General features: G+C 43.4%; 1 protein-coding gene across 3 annotated transcripts in view; it reads left to right on the forward strand.

The window, feature by feature from the left end:
• The window catches only part of Kiaa1549l (KIAA1549 like), a 250,457-nt gene that overhangs the window by 194,772 nt on the left and 37,385 nt on the right, over positions 1 to 18,300 (forward strand). For 2 of the 3 annotated variants that reach the window (XM_076844328.2, XM_076844329.2), the window contains exons 13-16: positions 1,479 to 1,606; positions 8,535 to 8,716; positions 11,549 to 11,766; positions 17,713 to 17,842. In XM_076844328.2, coding sequence (XP_076700443.2) covers positions 1,479 to 1,606; positions 8,535 to 8,716; positions 11,549 to 11,766; positions 17,713 to 17,842 — 658 coding nt within the window. The remainder of the gene's footprint in view (positions 1 to 1,478; positions 1,607 to 8,534; positions 8,717 to 11,548; positions 11,767 to 17,712; positions 17,843 to 18,300) is intronic. The other variant, XM_076844330.2, reaches the window with a different exon arrangement.

Here is an 18,300-nt window from a genome sequence, read left to right on the forward strand (position 1 = left end):
CCCAACATTCACTGTTGGTGGCTTTTAAGGTGCTAATGTGTATAGAACTGAGAACTCTAAATTCCCAGAGGAAAAGGAGGAGGAAGGAGGAAGAGGAGGAGGAGGAGGAGGAGGAGGAGGAGGAGGAGGAGGAGGAAAATGAGTGTCTGCAGGGCACACAGTATCTACCTAAGAAGCTGCTTGCCTATAGGTCAGGGGCTTTCATTCTAGTCAATTTTCTGTTGTAGGATCCAGATGCCAGTATTTTTTTTTTTTTTTTTTTTTTTTTGGCATTAGTTGGACAACTGACAGTAGAAGACTAAGAGGCTAGTCCTAACTAGGTAGCTGCCTGCTGACCATCTTCCATAGAGAGGAGTGCTCCATCTACCCACAGTGGCATGATCTGAGGGCTCAGAGAGTGCCAACCTATGGGGGACTTTTGAGAGCCCACTTTCCCAGAGTTCCAGAAGGCTGGAATCCAGCCCTGAGGAAAGGAAAGAAGGCCACGGCTTGCCCTCAATGGGGTGGCTGCTGTAGACAGGGAAGGAGGGTGTTCTGGGGTGTGGGTGGAAGGGCAGCCCTGGTTTCCTGGCTGGTTCACCACTGCCCAACTCTGCCCCAACAGCTCTCTTCAGGGTCATGAGCTTCATGTTCCCCTCTTCTGTATGAGGCTGGCCGTCACCAAATCAGGGGATCATTCTAGTGACTCTTGACCAGTTCTGGAAGTACTTGGCATAGTCCTTGGCACACAGAAGATATTCCTGATGAGAGTGCTCAATATGGATTGGCATCACTGTGTCTATAGACCTGTTTACCTGGTTTGATGTTTGGCACAAAGAATGGGTACGATACATATTTCTGAAGGGACAAATATCTCAAGTTGGCAGTTTCAAAATAGAAGTGCTTACTAGTTCCTATAGTTAAAGGTTCCTATAGTTCTTATAGTTAAAGTTCCACACACCCCTCTCAGTTTGGGAAATGTTCAGTAGATTTTTCCTTTGTGTAAGTGTGTGTGTGTGAGAGAGAGAGACTTGACAGAGTGAAGACCCTGTGGAGTGACTTAATCTGTAGTTTTTAAGGTCAATACCATGAAGAGAGTAGCCAAAGAGAACTGTGCTCTATACATGTCTGAAGATGCCCAGGGGATTCAAACACTCAGCATCAAAAGTGCTCTGTGTTGAAAGGAGGACGTGCTACACAATCACGGTGGCCATTGTTTCCATAGTCACCAGGGTGTTAACGAAACCTCGATGGGACTGAGGGCTGAGCTCCCCTAATTGTCTGCGGAGCCAGGCATGGACTAGTGCGCTTCAGCACCCCCAGCCTCACCCATGCAGCAGTGTGGGTGGGTTTTGTTGTCTTTTTTTCTTGTATCATTTCTTCTTTGCTGGTAAAACTGGAACGAAAGGCTACAGACATCAACTGTGCAAATAACCTTGAGAGGCGTCTGTTCTAGTCGAAACTTACACGGTCTCCCTTGTTGCTATGGTTACCTCCAGCAGGTCGCCCAGTGAGACTGGCTCTGTCATCAGCAACGAATCAGGGAAGCCCAGCTCAGGGAGACGCTCGCCCCAGAACGTAATGGCACAGCAGAAAGTGACAAAGGAGGAAGCAAGGAAGAGAAATGGTGAGAAGCCTTCCCGCCAAGCACCACCAGCCCCTCCCACGCGTGCCCGCGCACACGTCTGCGCATGTGTTGCACGAACCGGGTCCTCTTTCTTCTGCACGACAAGGACCCCCAGTCAGCTGTGAACCTCTTAGGTGATCACCATAGCTCCTTCTCTGAATTGTCCCGTCCTCCCCTCTCTGCACTCTGTTCTTAAGGAATTGTGCAGTTCCTTAGAAAATCCCTCTGCAGGACGTCTTGATGTTTGCTTAGAGATTTTTCAACTTCTTCAGTGAGTCCACATGATTTCTAGCTTTGGGTCCATTAAGGTAGCAGGTCTCAGAAATGTTGCCCTTCTTTGAGATTTTCTTCAATTTCTCACCCTGATACCCCTGATGAGTTTCAGGGGGTTCAGTCTGTACCAGTGAGTCGAGATATTGCAAATACATCTGGGGCAGGGGACCATGAACAGATCTGTGATTTAAAAAAAAAAAAAAAAAATCAGCTTTATGCTGAATTCTTCTGGGAAACTTAAGTGTTTAGTTTCCGTCTCACACAGATTATTTCATTCCCCATAAAGAATGTGTTTGAGGTCTATTTCTGGGTTGCCTGAGCTCCGTTACTGTGCTATAGATCATCTCTGTTGGACATCAATGTGCATCCCCCCCTCCCCTGATCCCACCTTTGTTCTGACCCTCATCCGCATGTGGTCCTTCTGCTCGTGAGGCTGGCTTACTGGAGACAGAGTACAAGCGCTTGGTGCTGCTGGTTTCAGATCAGGGAAAATTCCTTTTGGATTTCAAAGGGTTATAGGTGGAGCTGTACAGAAATGCCAGGTGAAAAGCTAAGCAATCTGGCACTGTGCTTGGCTGTACTTTTCTTTTACGGGAATTTGATGAAGTGAAGTTCAGGAACTCTCTCTTGAAGCTAGTGCCAAAATATTATTTTGTTTTCAAATGTCACTTATTTTTTCTGGAGAGAGGGGGCGGGAAGGAGAAAGGAAAAAAAAAGATAGACACACAGAGTGGATTTGCATTCCAGAGAGAAAACATAGTCCCCATCCTTATTTCCAGTTATTTTGTAAAGCACCTGTTTAAACTGTCATGTCACCCAGAGATGATCTGAAGTACATGGGAAGACATACTATGCCATTTTATGTAGGGGACTTGAGCAACCACAGATTTTGTTATCTGTAGGTATTCTGGAACCAACCCTCTGAGGTACCAAGGGATAGAAGTTCTGCAGTGGTCACTGACCCCTAGTCCAGATGATATTATTCTACCCTCCCTCCCCACTCACCCACCTCAGGCCTCATGTAACTCTGAATAACTCAGTGTTTGTCTTTCTCCGACCTTTTTACTATGCATACAATAACATGCACATATCTTTGTGTTTTGTTATCTTGCTTTGTTTTCTTTTATGAAATGGAATCAATGTACATATTATCCTATGCCCTTTTTCCTGCTCAAAATGTGCAAAGTACAGACTTCTCTGACAATGAGTAGACATTCATAACATGATGCCCTTTGCCCTCTCCTGTATTTAATCCTTGGAGGAAGAGGAAGCAGCCAGTTATTGACCGAGTCACTCCCGGCCCCGCTGGAGACACTCTGACCTGCTCTAAGTGTCCCTGCTGTCCTTCACTGTTCCTATTTGTTCACCTGCTCTGCCTGCCTCCTTATTATGTTTAGGTCACTGATTATACATAGGCGGTCCATCTTATATGAATACATCATAGTGAATCCCACCATCATGTACATCCATAAGGATGGGGTCCTAACTAGAATAAGATACATTCCGTGCTTGTCCATTTATATCAAAATGAATTCTACTGTCAGATATAACTAAAAGGAACCAAAAATAAATAAACAAACGGCAGGTCCAGAAATAGCAATAGATAGGTGTATGAATAAAATGCAGTTACTGTACGAGGTTGAGGTTTTTGTTTGTTTTATTAAGAAACTATCCTTCCCAGGTTGAATGCTTACTCGCTCACATTTTACTTTTACCAAGTAAACACAGTGAATTTTCAGTGATTGTTTCTGTTTTACTGTAAGTTTCCATTCAGTGAGGTTAAAGATTAAAATTTCCAACTAGAAATTTTAGAAAGATTAAAATTTTCCAATTCACTCATTTTATATAAAACTCAACCAGTGCAGGACCACATTGGCATTCTAGAATCAATCTTTTATGAAACCCACATTTGTCTTTTTCTAATCAAAGGGCTCCTTTTTATTGTAATACTAGATAAGAGTTAACCAATAAACGTCAATAATGTATTTGGATTAGAAGATGGACGGAAGGGAGGGAGGGAGGGAGGGGGATAAAAAATACTGAATGGGATTGTGGAGAAAATAGAAAGGAGTGTTTTTGTCACTTTGTTAGCCTGCAAAAAGTATTGAGCTCTTCTCGTTTGGCCTCTGAGAACAGATTCTTCTGTTGGTGTGGAATATTCCAGTACTGTTGTCTTATGGCTTGGTGTGTGTTCTAGAAGCTAGGGTTACAGAGGTTAATTAATGTTAATGTGCTGGGCTGACATTCTAAAGCTATTCTTATTTTCCACCAGTTTGGTTGCACCAGCTTCTAATATTCTTCTTTTGTGAAAATAAGAACTTTAAGAGGAAAAGACACTCTCCTGCTAGCAACATCACTTCCACAGCTCCTTGTACCCAATGGCCTCTTAGTGACCATAGCTGCAATGCAGTTTTAGAGTCGATTTCATGAAGATGTTGAAATATAAATGGGAAAGTTAGATGTGACAACAAGAACAATTTGATGCTTTCCTCAACCAAATATAAACATTTGCGCTTAAACCTTTGAAAGGTGTTTTCCAAAAGAGAGTTAAGTTCAAATAAAATATGCATATTTTTCTTCATCCATTTAGGAGGAAACAACCTCCTTAAATTCTGTGTCATTCAGATTTCACTGTCAGGCCCAGAATCTAACAGCCATGGGTAAATGAGGAAAGAGGAGAAAGCATTAGAGACTTTTGAGAGGAGAAAGCATTAGAGTCAATTGCTTTCTCAGCAGGGGTCTTAGGGAAAGGTCTAGAATTAGGACATAAAGGAAGAATGTCAGAAATACTAGCTCAAAAACAGTTTCAGTTCTCATTTATTCTTTGTTCTCCCAATGATGTGGAGGCTTGCTTTTACTCATTTTGGTTTTCACTGGCAAATGATAATCGTAGATATTCATAGGGTACCATGTGATTTTCGGCACCTGCATATGTGTGGAAAGATCACACCATGGTAATCAGCATATCAAATCACACCAGAGGGCAGTGATTCTAGTTGTAGATTATTTGTCTTTGGCTTTAATGAACATTTCAGAAAAAACTTGTTTGAATAGCATTTCTGCCTCCAATGGGAGGGTTCTCCTCATGCCAATGAAGAATGAAATCTTTTTCCAACTTGATTTACTGAAATAAAAACCAGGAATACAAATAAAGTACAACAAGATAGGAAATGGTGGCGTAGTGGCATCTACTGTATTGATAGCATCCTAAGACTCTTCCTCAGCTTAACTGTAGCCCTTGCCCTTAGCATCCTTCCATGCTTTTTACTTTAGGGACTAATTATGTATTAAAATCCCCATGAACCTGCTGTTCTCACACAACATTTAATGCATTAATATTTAACATGATGTCTTTGAATGTATTTTTCTATAAAGTCTTTTTGGAAAGAGGATAACTAATTAATCTTAAAAACCTAGAGGAATTGTTGTACAAATCTGGATATGACTTTTTTTTTTTTCAAATTGAAGTAGAAATAGAACTGAAGCTTATACAATGTCATTTTCCTGTCCTGTTATAATCATACTGCCCACAGCATGAGAGGTGAAGGTGTCAAACCCAGAAGCAATAAAAATGCTCCATGCCATCTCTTCACCCTCTGAATGGTTTAGTGATAGCATAACTTTAACATCCGCACTGGCACCTGTTTTTCTGGCCCTCATATCTCCTTTCCCAAGTCAAGAAAACTGAGCCATTCATTTATTCATTCACTCATTTATTCACCAAATACTTATTGAAAGCCAGATCCATGGGAAACACCATTCAAAGGCAAGAAGCATCAGCCTTTGAAAAGATGGGCAGGAGTAGAGCTTCTATGCTAGTGGTAGGGCAAGGGAAGATTGTCAGTACATCAAATCAGTAATGCTAAGAGCAATGAAGAAAGTATAACAAGATGACAAGGGGTGGTTGTAGGTTGGTGGTTAGGGAAAATAGTTTTCAAGCTGCAACTTGAAAAGTAAGAAGGTACTGGGCATGGAAAGGTCTTTAGAAATTGCAGTCTGAGAAGGGGAAGGCTAAAGCAAAACACAGAGCAGGTGAAAATAGAAATGCATGGTTTTGTCACTTTGCTAGACTGCAAAAAAGTATTGAGCTCTTCTTATTTGACTGGCCTCTGAGAAGGTCACTGTGATGGAGCAGCATGGATTAGTGAGTAGGAGAAGGGCTCTGCGAGGTGGCCAGCACCAGCTCCCCCTGGTCCCTGTAGGGGAAAGATGAAGTCTGCAGACGGTTCTGATCAGAGGCATAATGTGATCTTGTTCCCTTTCAAAATTCATCCATCCTTGCTGCTGGGGAATACGCATTTAGGGGCAAAGGGACAAGAGTGGAAATGCCAAGGTAGGTGATTGCTTAGAAGGTATACATGTAACAAAATTGCCCCTATACTTAGTGACCTAAAATGACAATCTGCATTTATTGTCTTCATAATTTCTGTGGGTCTGGAATTTAGCAGTGGCTTAGCTGGGTGATACTGGCTTAGGGTCTCTCATGAGGTCATGGTCAAGATGTTGGTGTAAATTGAGGTCAACTAACATCTTGACTGAGCCTGCAGATGGCTCACTCACGTGGCTGTTGGCAAGAAGCCTGTGTTCCCTGCCGGATGGACTTTTCCATAGTACTGCTTGAGTGTCCTCCTAACATGGCTGCTGGTTTTCCCCAGAAAGCAAGGTGGAAGCCATCATGGTATTTTTTTTAATTATTATTTTCTCTCGCAGAGTGGTGTGCAATCACCAGGGATTTCTTGCCTGCTCAGAGGGATAATCCTCCTGAGAAATTAAAATCTAGAATAATTAGTGAAAAACAAAAGTCAAACAGTGAGAAAGGATAGTTTTAAAGATGGAGCCCTATAGATCCAGTCCACACAGGAGCTGGAGCTAGACAATTAGAAAAATGGATCCTGTGGTTTATTTAAGGGGATACATCAAAGGCAAAGGTAAGGTTTCAAGGGCAGAGTCTTGCTTCATGAGGTCTTGCAGTCAGCAGGTTGATCGGCATCTTGGCAGGCCACACCCATCTCAGAGGGGCTGTTCGGCTGTGGTTGTAGCAGGTCATCCCATCTCCTGTGCTGTGTGGGACCTGGGACACAGCTTGAATAGGGCTCATGATGTGTCTGGGCAGTCAATCAGAGGAAATGTCCACTTGAAGTTCAGACACCAGATTCACCTATTCATTAGGCAGCGGTGTGTGATGTAGTCCACACACAGCCCACGGATTGCTTTCCACAATTTACCACCAAGTCTTGGAAGTAACACACTGTCATTTGTGCAATTTCCTCTTGGTTTCCTAGATCAGTTCTATTCATTGGGTGAGAATTAGGAGATGAGAATTATTAGGAGCCAATTTAGAGGCTGGTTATCTCATATGGTTTGTTTACCACGTGCAGGTGGGAAATGGTAGTGGTGACCAGACAAGAGGTGCCCAGCTAAGCTACCCTCTAAAAATATATACACATCTAGCAACATGCCTGAAGAGAGATTGTCCATTGGCTGCTTGGTAAACTGCTCTTCGCAAATCAGTCCACAAAACTCTAAAAAAAAAAAGTCTAATTATAACCCATTGTTAGACTCGGAGGTGTTTTATCCACACTGTAAAATAACAATTTACTTGGCTTAATTTGACAGATCTTCTGTGATTATGATAAGTGACAGGATGATACATACTATGTGTTTCTCAATAATTTAAACAACATCCCAGTCTCTTGAGCAGGCAGGAGGAAAGATGAATACACTTCCATTACATTCATATTTTATATAACACCTATTTTACTTCTAAACTGTCTGCTGGTGTAGTTGTTTGAACAGGCTTAATTTATCTCTTGCCAAGCCACGCTCAATAAGCTGTCATTCCTATAGTTACTTCCTGGGAATATGCTTTAAGAACAAGGAAATCAGCAAGATACCACTGGCCCCGGAACTTCTTCTGTCAGCTCAGTTGGGAAAACACAAAGCCAACTGGTGTCTTTCAGCCATCACAGCAGAACTATCTGTCAGATTGGGGAATTAATTTAACCAAGTGTTGGTGGTAATCAGTCTATTTAATTAGTTATTTAATTAACTTGTTTCTCTGGTGGTTATTTTATAGCTTTCTTTTGTTTTAAACAAATGAAAGAAACCAAAACCCAAATTCTTGGAGAAGAAGCCTTCAGAAAGAAAAAAAAAAAAAAGTATTAACAGGAATGAGAGTGGATCAAGAGAGACTTGCCATCTTGGCACTATACAAAAGGTTGTCACTTTGGTAACCAGAACTGACTGCATGCTTGTCCTCTGGTGATGGTAGATGTTAAGAATAGTTGCGGGCTTTGGCCAAATTTGTTTTTTCCATTTCCAACTCAAACAGAGGACAAATTTAGTTTTTTTTCATTTTCAAATGCATTTTGTCACAGTTTTGGAAGAATGGTGTTTGCTGTTTAAATTCGAACTTTTAAAATTCTTTCTTGTCCATGGATAATGCAACGGGAGGGGGCAGATAAATAGCACCAATCTGAAATTTAAAAGAAAACCACAAGCACAGTGAGCCCTTGACACAAATCCAGATGCTGTTGTCTCTGATGTCGTTTTGAGTCAAGTGGCGTCCTTAGGTGCCAAGACTGCAGCCTGTTCTCTCTGGCCACGCTGCACCCCTGCATCATAGTAAAATCAATGTGTTTATGTTGTGCTTCAGTGCCAGCGAGTGATGAAGAGGAGGGACCTGTCCTCTTTGACAACTCTGGCAAGGTGGCTGCTGATCCCTTCGACACGTCCTCTGGGTCTGTGCAGCTCATCGCAATCAAACCCGCAGCCCTCCCCGTGGTGCACCCCACCTCGGACAGGAGCCAGGAGACCTCAGCCGTCCTCAACGGGGAGGTGAGCATCCAGGGACCCTGTGCAGAGTGTGGCTAGACCTCAGGGATTCGGAGTAAGGGGTATTGAGCTGACCTCAGCTTCTCAAGGTCATTTTTGCCTCTGCACGTGGTAGACCTCCATGGTTGATGCCTTCAGAGCATTTTCTGCCTTCTCTGAAAGCCCAGAGGGAGCCTTTTAAAAAGTCTGGTTATGAAGAGGAACGTCAGAAATCCTACTTCCCCTGCCCCTCACGCATACAGCCTTCTGCCTCACACCCCCAAATTTCCATTAAGGATGCCATTGTGATGGTGACGGGAGGGGGGTGAATTGAGAGGGAAGTGGAGAATCTGTCATTGTGTGGACAGGGATGGGGCCCACTGTAGGCTCTGAAATGGCATTTATTCGTTCCAGAAAGCTCAAAACAACCCATTGGCTGCTTTGCGGAGAATACCAATGGGTAACATGATTTAATCAACTTTCCTTGGAGTTTGAAAAAAATTGGTAATGTATGTTAGGAAGCGATGATTTACCAAATAAAATTAGATAGAGAGATAATAGATGAGGACAGAAGATAAACAGGTGATAGGTAATTGATAGATAATTGATGACTGACAGATGGTGAGGGAGGGGCAGAGCCCATGTTATCTCCAAGGGAGAACAAGAAGTCAGGTACAAATTACCTGCCATCCTCTGTCTTCTGCAGAAAAATGGTCAGAGGGTTAAAAATGTTTATGAACCTTTAAGAAGGTGTACACGGAACCTGCTTGTGAACACTTAGGCTACACAGGGGTGCCGGCGTGTGAGCACGCACAAGCACTCACACTCTGATGCTTTCCTCTAATGTCAAGCCATCGGGATGATCATGGCTCTCGTTGGTTTACGCCCTGATGTTACCTCCAACAGGTGGGAGATTTCTGAAGTTTTAAAGTCTTTTTATTACCATACCTTAAGAAAGTGTCGCAGTCCCTGTACAACCAGGTGTTGTAAACATCCACCGGGGGTTGTCCTTATTCCACTATCCAGGATGCTTACACAAGCATTTTATGAACCTGATTGAAGAAGTGCCTCTGGGCAGAAAGACTGAGCTGGCCTAAAGTTGTGATAGTTGACTTTTAAAAATAACCAGTTATATAGACTCATAGAGCATCCATTCCTAACTTTTTAGATAAATAAAACTGAGCCCAAGGGATCAGATGGCTTGCTCAAAGTCATAGTGAAGATTACTGTGGTAGCCGTGATATTCAGGTGCCCGGGCTCCATGTCCAATGTTCCTTCCTTCTCTTTAAAAAAAAAAAAAATTTTAGCCCATTGGTGAAAAAATAGCATTAGTCTCTTGAGCTACACCACCATGGTTTGAATCCCAGCCCTTTCATTTGCCATCTGGGTGACCTTAGGCAGGTTAGTTAAATCGTCTGTACCTCAGCATCTTCATCCATAAAATAGGGCTGCTCTGAGGCATTAGGTAAAGCATTAGAACAATGCCTAACTCACAGTAAGCACTTTATTATTACCATCAATCAACAAGGATGGATTAGTTGATCATGTACTTTGTGCCCCTTGGCTCTATAATTTGATAGCCTGGATGCCTTCTCAAAACCACTGAATCTCCATGGGTGCAATTCTGCCATCAGACATGCAGGGTGCTGAGGCCAATAAGAATTAGCTGCTCTTAATTAGGACCCTCTACCTAATTGTGGCTGCCTTGCCTGGGTCTCTTTGTCCCATCTTAATCATAAGAGCATCATGGAGACAGACTCCAAATCTGGGATAGATGTGATTTACCACTCCCTTTTCTTCCCAGGCCCATCACCCTGTCACAGAAGGAGAACAGATGAGCATTTTCCTTGTCCAGAAATGAATTCTTGCTACATTTGGGTAGTTAAAGGAATGGACCTTGCTGGCATTTGGATTGGAAGAGAGCCCTGAACTGTTCTCTGTAATTTGCTGCCTTGTGGAGCTTGACACAGATTGCTTTATAATTTTCTTTCTTCTTTTCTCATGGGTGACCGGTTTAAATGGGGAAAAAAAACATAACCCCAAAGCCATAAATTTTCCTTTTATGAATTACAGGAAATTCTTTTAAAGATTATTTTAAAGAAAACATAACAACCACAAAGAAAGTTCAGCAATGTGGGTGTAAACTCCTTATCGTTCTGTTATTTATTAATCATGGTCATCTGCCTGTATCTTTCACAGGTCAGAGGGACATTAGCCATGTTCCTTTCTAAAAAACTAGACTGGCTTTGCCCCATCCAGCAGGACCTGGTTGGCATTAGCAGCCAGATGAAGCTTCAAAATGGTCTCTCTGATTTACTGAAATGTTCATCCTTGTGCAGTTTGATAGTGTGGCCTCTGGAGCAGGACACTTGTCCTCCCTTCCCTCTCCAGTCATCCCAACCACAGGCCTCAGGGACTAGTGGTCTCATCCAGCTGGGCCTCAGATAGACGGCCAAGGGAGGCCACCGGGTTTCTCAGGGCTGGAACTAGACTCAGAACATAAAAACTAGCTGGTGAACCAGGTCAAAGGTCCCCACATCAAGGAACCAAAAGGATGAAGAAAGAATTAGGACCAGCACCACAAAACGAAGAGTGAAGAGTAAGACCTGGGCCTGAGCAGCACCCAGGACAGGGGAGAAGGGGGTCCTGATGGAAGGGGTCAGGTGACCGGGTGAGAGCCAGGCTCCATGCTATTTGTGGGCTGGTGTGAAAAGGGGACCCAGGTGAGTCTGGTTGGCTCAGAGGACCAGAGGTGAAGCCCAGGCTCTTTTCCAGGAGTTGTGACCTTCTGGTGAATGCCTCCCCGATATCGGGCATGCTGCGTCAGGTGTGGCCTAAGACTGTCTCTCCCTCCAGGTGAACAAAGCCCTGAAACAGAAGTCAGACATCGAGCACTATCGGAACAAACTGCGCCTCAAAGCCAAGAGGAAGGGGTACTATGACTTCCCCCCAGTGGAGGCAAACAAGGGTCTGACTGAGAGGAAAAAGATGTATGAAAAAGCCCCAAAGGAAATGGAGCATGTTTTGGATCCAGACCCGGAACTGTGCGCTCCATTCGCGGAGTCTAAAAACAGGTGCGGCTCTAGAGAATTTGCTTTAGATTGCTGTATCATATGTGGGATGAGGGCTAAGGATGCCCTGGGCAATACAGACCTGCTCCCTTGATCTGGTGCCTTAGGACTGTGATCTTTGCAGGCTGCTGATCTGGGCCCCGCCAGAGTGTGCAAGCAGATGCTCTATGATGAGTCAGGAAGAGTGTAAAATTGAAGCCATTAAAAAAAAAAAAAAAAAATACCAAGGCAAACAACCATAATTGTCCTTTGCCTTAATGGTATTTTCAAACCAGTAGCCATTTCAGAGCTGGGTGAAAATATAATTATCACCTACCATATTAAGGCAACTTCTAGATCAAGAGACATTGTATTTTTCAATTATGTTAGTGGCTGTTGCATAAGAAAAGCAAATTTCATGCTTCACCTTTTTATTCGTGCTTAGTAAGTGCTTATCACATTGCTGCTCAGCGTTCCGTGCTGGTTCATTTTGTGCACTCATAGATTTGTTCAACTTTTCAACATTTATTGTCATTATTATATTAGGTACCAGTCAGGATGCTGCATACTGTCATGACCCTGTGTGTTCTCATTTATTCCTTCAATTCCTTCAACATTTTATAGGGACCAGACAGGCTGATTGCTGGAAATTAAGGTCTGATGGGAGAGAAATATAATTACCCTAAAAATGATAATCACAAGTCTTATGGGTTTTTGAAATGCGGGCTGTCACGGTGATCTAAAGGGGGCGCCTAGCCTAGTGAGGTAGGGCTAGTGTAGGTGGTTTGAATTGGCGTCTGTCTCAATATGTTCTATGATGCTATAACAGAACACCTGAGACTGGATAATTTATAATGAACAGAAATTCATTTTCTCACAGTTCTGGAGATTGAGAAGTCCAAGGTCAAGATGCCAGCATCTGGCAGGAACATTCTTGCTGTATCATCACATGGCAGAAGGTAGAAGGACAAAGAGGGCAAGAGGAGGCCAAACTCATCCTTCTGTAATGACATTAACCCATTTTGTCCCATTGCCCTTGAAGTGGAACATCTATGCATATTTAAATATAGTACATAATGTATAATACAATTACATAGGAAGAGTATAATTGTATTAGAATATCTTCATGTTAGAGCTAATTAATATAATAACATTTAAGTTCTAGATTATGATTTTCAGCCTATTTTAATGCATCTGTGCCAATTTCATTGAAAGAACTGAAAACTTGAGGTTTCATGGGTTAATGTCATTCACATGGGCAGAGCCTTGGTGGCCCTATCGCCCCCGAAATGTCCTGCCTCCTAACATTGCCAAAGCAGCAACCAAATTTCAACATGGGTTTTTGGAGGAAAAAGAACATTTTACCCATAGCAGCTGCCTTCCAAGCCACCTCAGCAGAGTGCCCTCGCGTACCTGGGAAGAGGTTCAGGTTAGCGAAGCCAAGCACACCCACCTTTCTCCCCTTCCTGCCTCCCTGAGCCATTTTCATGGTTCAAGACTGCCTCTTTCCTACACCCACTCTCTCCTTGGTGACTTCCCTCCCCCAGCTTTGAACATGCTGCCACTGTCACCTGTCACAGAGCCACTGCAGGTCCATGCTCACAGCTGGGGCTCACTAGGGCAGTTCCTGGCCTGAATGGGGTATTTATCAAAAGGAAAAATGACTACATGACAGGCTTGGATTAAAGCCACAAAAATCAACTTGAGAGGGGGAGTGAAAATTTATGAATAGAATCAGCATAACTTATTCTCTACAAAGAAAAAGAGGAAACTCTCAACTGGAGCTTAATTTACCATGCTTCCAATTAGGCTTGGTTGGTATGGAAGCTATTGATATAAAGTGACACCGGGACAGGGTTCATGATGCATGTGCTTTCCTGCACTTGATGACTGAAGGAAAGAAGAGAAGATATGGATTTTCTCTGGAGGCTGGAGGTTACTTCAACTTTTACTTTGCAGTTTGGGACCCCTTACTCTAGTGGTCTCTTATAGTCGGGGCTGAGACCTCCTTTTCCTCAGTTTCCTGCTGACACTCAGGGAAAATGAATCGAGGATCATGTGCAAAGAAGAGGAACTTAGTTTGACAGTTACTTGAGCAAAAACAATTTCAATGATGGCTTTTTTTAATGAAAAGATAATGAACAAAGAATGAATGGACCTGTCTTCTGCACTGTCCAGCACAGGTTCAGGCCAGATGCGGAAGGCCTTGGTCGGTGGCCTGCTGCTGCTGCTGGGCATATGTCACTAATTCTCAGTACATGTCCACTGAAGAAATGATTCAATGACTCTTGAAGCACCAAAAACTAATTTATTTAAAAACTTTGACCAGGTTATGGAACAATAATAATGGTTAATCACAAACTGGGTGACCTGGGAATAGGAATGGAGATAGGATCCTTAGGAGATGGGAAGGGGGAGAAAGATTATCAGAAAAGAAGAGGAGATAGACTCCCTGTAAGCTTGAGGGTGTAATTCTTGACACATTCTGCCCTTGACTCCAGAGGCTGCCTGCTGTTTATCTGTTTTCACAGGTTAGAGTTACCTGTTAATTGCTATTCTCTCTACAGCTCTCCAGAGACCCAACCACAGCAGGCGCAGGGAGAGAAACATTCTCCAGGCCAGAGGTAGCATCAGTAATTTTACCTTCAGACTGAAGCTCAGTCAAAAAAAAAAAAGCTACAAAGCTTAGATTCCAAATGTTGACTCATCATTAAATCTTTTAAAAGAATTTTCATGGCCCTTTTTTTTCTAGAATCAGAGAAACACTCCATTTTATACTATAAACTTTTACCAAGACAAAGTGCACACTAGTGCGGTAGGTGCGGTTGTGCAGGCTCCCATCTTGCTGCCCCGGTTCACGCCTGCTTTCTATAAACCTGTAGGAATCCCACCTAACAGCTCTTCTCAGCAGTGTGAGTTGTCAATGTGTTATGCAGCATCCTCAGTTGATGACAAATGGGAATCGATGGATAAATAGCCCTGGCAGGGGAACTCTGAGGTGTCAGCTATGCTTCTGTGATAACCACATTTTCTGGTTTCTGTATTCGGTGCTTAGACCGAGGAGTCTTTGCTGACTCCAAAAAAACTGTCCCTCCCAGGGTTGCCCAGTTCCTAGTGGTAGGGGAGGACTTAACCTGCAGATGCACTTGTCATAGGCAAACCAACCCGTCTAGAACCCACGCCTTGGTCACCTCCTTTAGACCATCTCACTGGCTCCCATTCTAGGCCAGTATCCACCTGCCCAAATCACCCCAGGGCCAGGTGCCAGATGACTGAGCCCTCTGCCTCAGAAATCTGCCCAAATTATCCAAACTAGCCCACGACAAGGCTGCTCCTTCCCTGCCCATTACTTCCCACGGAAACCACAAGAAAGTCTCTCGCCCATGTTTTCTCCTGACTCCTTGGCCTCCTGACCAACCTGGTGCTTCCCTAGGTGGCCTCTCCGGGGTGTGACCTAGCCCCTCCTCTTGAGATCTGCGGGTGTAACAAGTTACCTTTTCATCATCTCCTGATCTTCCAGCCTTGTCAGAGCTGAATAATAACTAAACCTATATTTTAAAGCAACCATCTCCCACACTTCTCCAATGAGTTTGAGTCCCAGGTACCCAAAGCAGACTCTCATCTGCTCCACAGTGGATGGCTTCCCTCCTTTTCCTCCCCATTCCTCTGGCACTGCCTCACAAATTAACCCCTGGCACCCAAATCACCATAGAGTGCACATCTGGGGACCCACCTGAAGGCGGTGACCTATAAAGACAGAGTTGCTCTGATGGAACCTCTAGGCCATCTCTACGGAGCCCCAGGGCTCAATTTGTGAACGACTTTCTTAGCAACCCTGGGATTAGCAAGCTCTTGAAAAGCCAAATGAAACTCATCATTATCCACACAACAATATTTTCAGAGGTAAAAAACTTACTTCTCAAGTTTGCCTGTTCTAAAATTTATTAACTTTTCCAAAATACAGCAAAATACCAGCAAAAAAATGAGTCTACCTAATGGAACTCCATTTGATCGAATTAGGCAGTTTCTCTACCTGAAAGCCTAATTCTAAGTAGCTATCCATATACCAGGCACATATTGGTCAGTGGAGATCTGTGTTGAACCTCAGGTGGAGCTGTGCATCCTAATGGCACATCTTCTCTGAGGGAAGATTAGACTCCAGTGTCTTAGTTCTTACCCACGTTCACAGTTCTTGAAATGGCTTATACCATCTCCCTATTGTATTTCTAATACTTACACAATAACCTCCTGAAATCTCCGTTGTCAATCCTACTACTTACTTGACCACCATCCTTATTAGTGAATCTTTTCTCAATGAGCTAATTGGCAATCTCTAATAAAATCTAATAAAAAGGGGATGTAGTATTAACATTGTTAAAAGGTCAAGGTCAAGGATTCAGTGTGGCTGGATCAAGGAGGACATACAATGTTTTCTGCATTTGCTCTTGCTCTCTCTTTACTCCTTGACAGCCTGGTTTGAAGGGAGGCTCTAAACTCATGGTTGCAAACTGGCTGCCAGTAATTCCAGGCTTGTGTCCCTATCTTTTTAGAAACCTCAATGCCAAGAGAATGCCCCTTTTCCTAGTTGCCCTAGTAAAAGCCCAGGGACTCAGTCTCATCAAACCAACTCGGGTCTTGTGCCCACCCCTTGACTAATCACAAACCATGGAGATGCAATGCTGCTCATCAGTTGAATTTTCTAGAAGTAGCTATGTAGAGCCTCTGAATGTGCTACTCCCTGGCCTGAAATACTCTATACCCACATTAGCATAGGGCTGACTCCATTTAGGACTTTGCTAAAAATGCCACCTCCCACAGAGGTCTTCCCTGACCTCTATCTGAGGTCATCTCCATCCCAGGCACCCTCTGTCATAGCCCCTGTTTTTCTCTATAACGCTGTCATTCTAAAATTGTCATGTTAATTGTCTGTCTCCATCATTAGGATATAAACTCTGAGAGAGTCGGGGCCATGGTGCTCAGCATCTTCCATGGTGCCTGGCACATAGTAGGCACTCATTAAAGAATGGATGGATGGATGGCCCTGTGTTAGCTTTATGTCAGTGTGACAGAATAACTGAGATGGACATCATGGCTGAACAAAGCCATTCATATCATGGCAGCCTGGAAGGAGAGAGAGAGAGAGAGAGAGAGAGAGAGAGAGAGAGAGAGAGAGAAGGAAGAGAAGGGGCTGGGATAAAATAGAGCATTCAAGAGCACACTCCCAAAGACCTCTTTTCTTCAAGGAGGCCCCATCTCCTAATTTATCACCACCTCCCAATAGTCCATTAAATTATGAATACAACAATGGATGAATCCATTGATGAAGTCAAAGACCCCACCTCTGAACACTGCTGGTTTGGGGGACCAAGCCTTCAACACATGAGCTTTTGGGAGACATTTAAGATCTAAACCATGGCAGGCCCCAAATTGCCTCTCGATTTATGGCTTCTTAAACCCAAGAGGGAATCCACTGTGGAAATTGTAGAAAAGAAATCTATCACTAATCACAATATTAAGCAGCCCACTGGCTACAGGGTTTATTGACACATAGAATCCTGCACTCGAAATCAGATTGAGTAAAAGGAATGGGAGACCTGCTCAGTCAACAAAGTCAGCAAAGGCAAGTTGGTTGCGCCAGCGTTAGCTGTCCTGGAGGGTCAAGGCAAAGCCCCTGGTCTTGCCATTAGCAGAATTTTAGATGAGGTTGCACTGTTGCAATTGATTATAATTACCCAGTCTCCATACAAAAGAACATTTATAATTCAACCATATAGTTCCAGCCTTTTGGGGAGGGGGATCTTTATTCTACTCTTTCTATAGCCTGTTCTGGCCAGGGAACAAACACCATCAGTTTTGAGATTTGTGAAGCAAATCCAAACCCTTCATTGGTTGCCTGTAGTTTTGGATCAGTGGAGAATTCCATCTGTCAGGGCATTTGCTGCATCATAACAGTTGTTGAATTTTCTTCAGGCAACAGATGAAGAACTCTGTCTACCGAAGCCGGCAGTCTCTGAACAGCCCGAGTCCAGGAGAAACCGAGATGGACCTTCTGGTCACTCGAGAGCGACCCCGGCGTGGCATCCGTAACAGTGGATATGATGTAAGTCTCTGGTGGGCTGGGCTGAGCGCGAGCTTTGCTTCCCCCAAAAGCAGAGAGGATAGAACAGCCCATAACGTTTCATTTACTACCTGTTTGTAGAATTTTAAAATGCATTCAAATGTTTTCAATTTTTTATTATCTCTTTTCCAAAGTAAGCCTCTTTGGAAATATGTCAGAGTAACAAATTATTGCAGAAAGGATTATGATTGCTATAAATTGCTACCCTAATTCCATTTTCCCATCTTACATTACTGGCCTTAAATTCAATGGAGATTCTAAATGTCCTTAATTTTTCCCCCCCTCTGTCTTTAGAAACTCAGTAAGACCCATGAAAAAGAGTGAGAATACATTTGAACGTGGGCTTCTTTTAATCCATAGCAGTGATGAAAATTTGGATTTGTTCCTGATTTCATAACTCCTCATATGCCATGGAAACAATGAGATGTCCAACAGAGCGA

This window comes from Callospermophilus lateralis, chromosome 2, assembly GCF_048772815.1.
Source record: "Callospermophilus lateralis isolate mCalLat2 chromosome 2, mCalLat2.hap1, whole genome shotgun sequence".
In the NCBI taxonomy this organism is placed as follows: Eukaryota; Metazoa; Chordata; class Mammalia; order Rodentia; family Sciuridae; genus Callospermophilus; species Callospermophilus lateralis.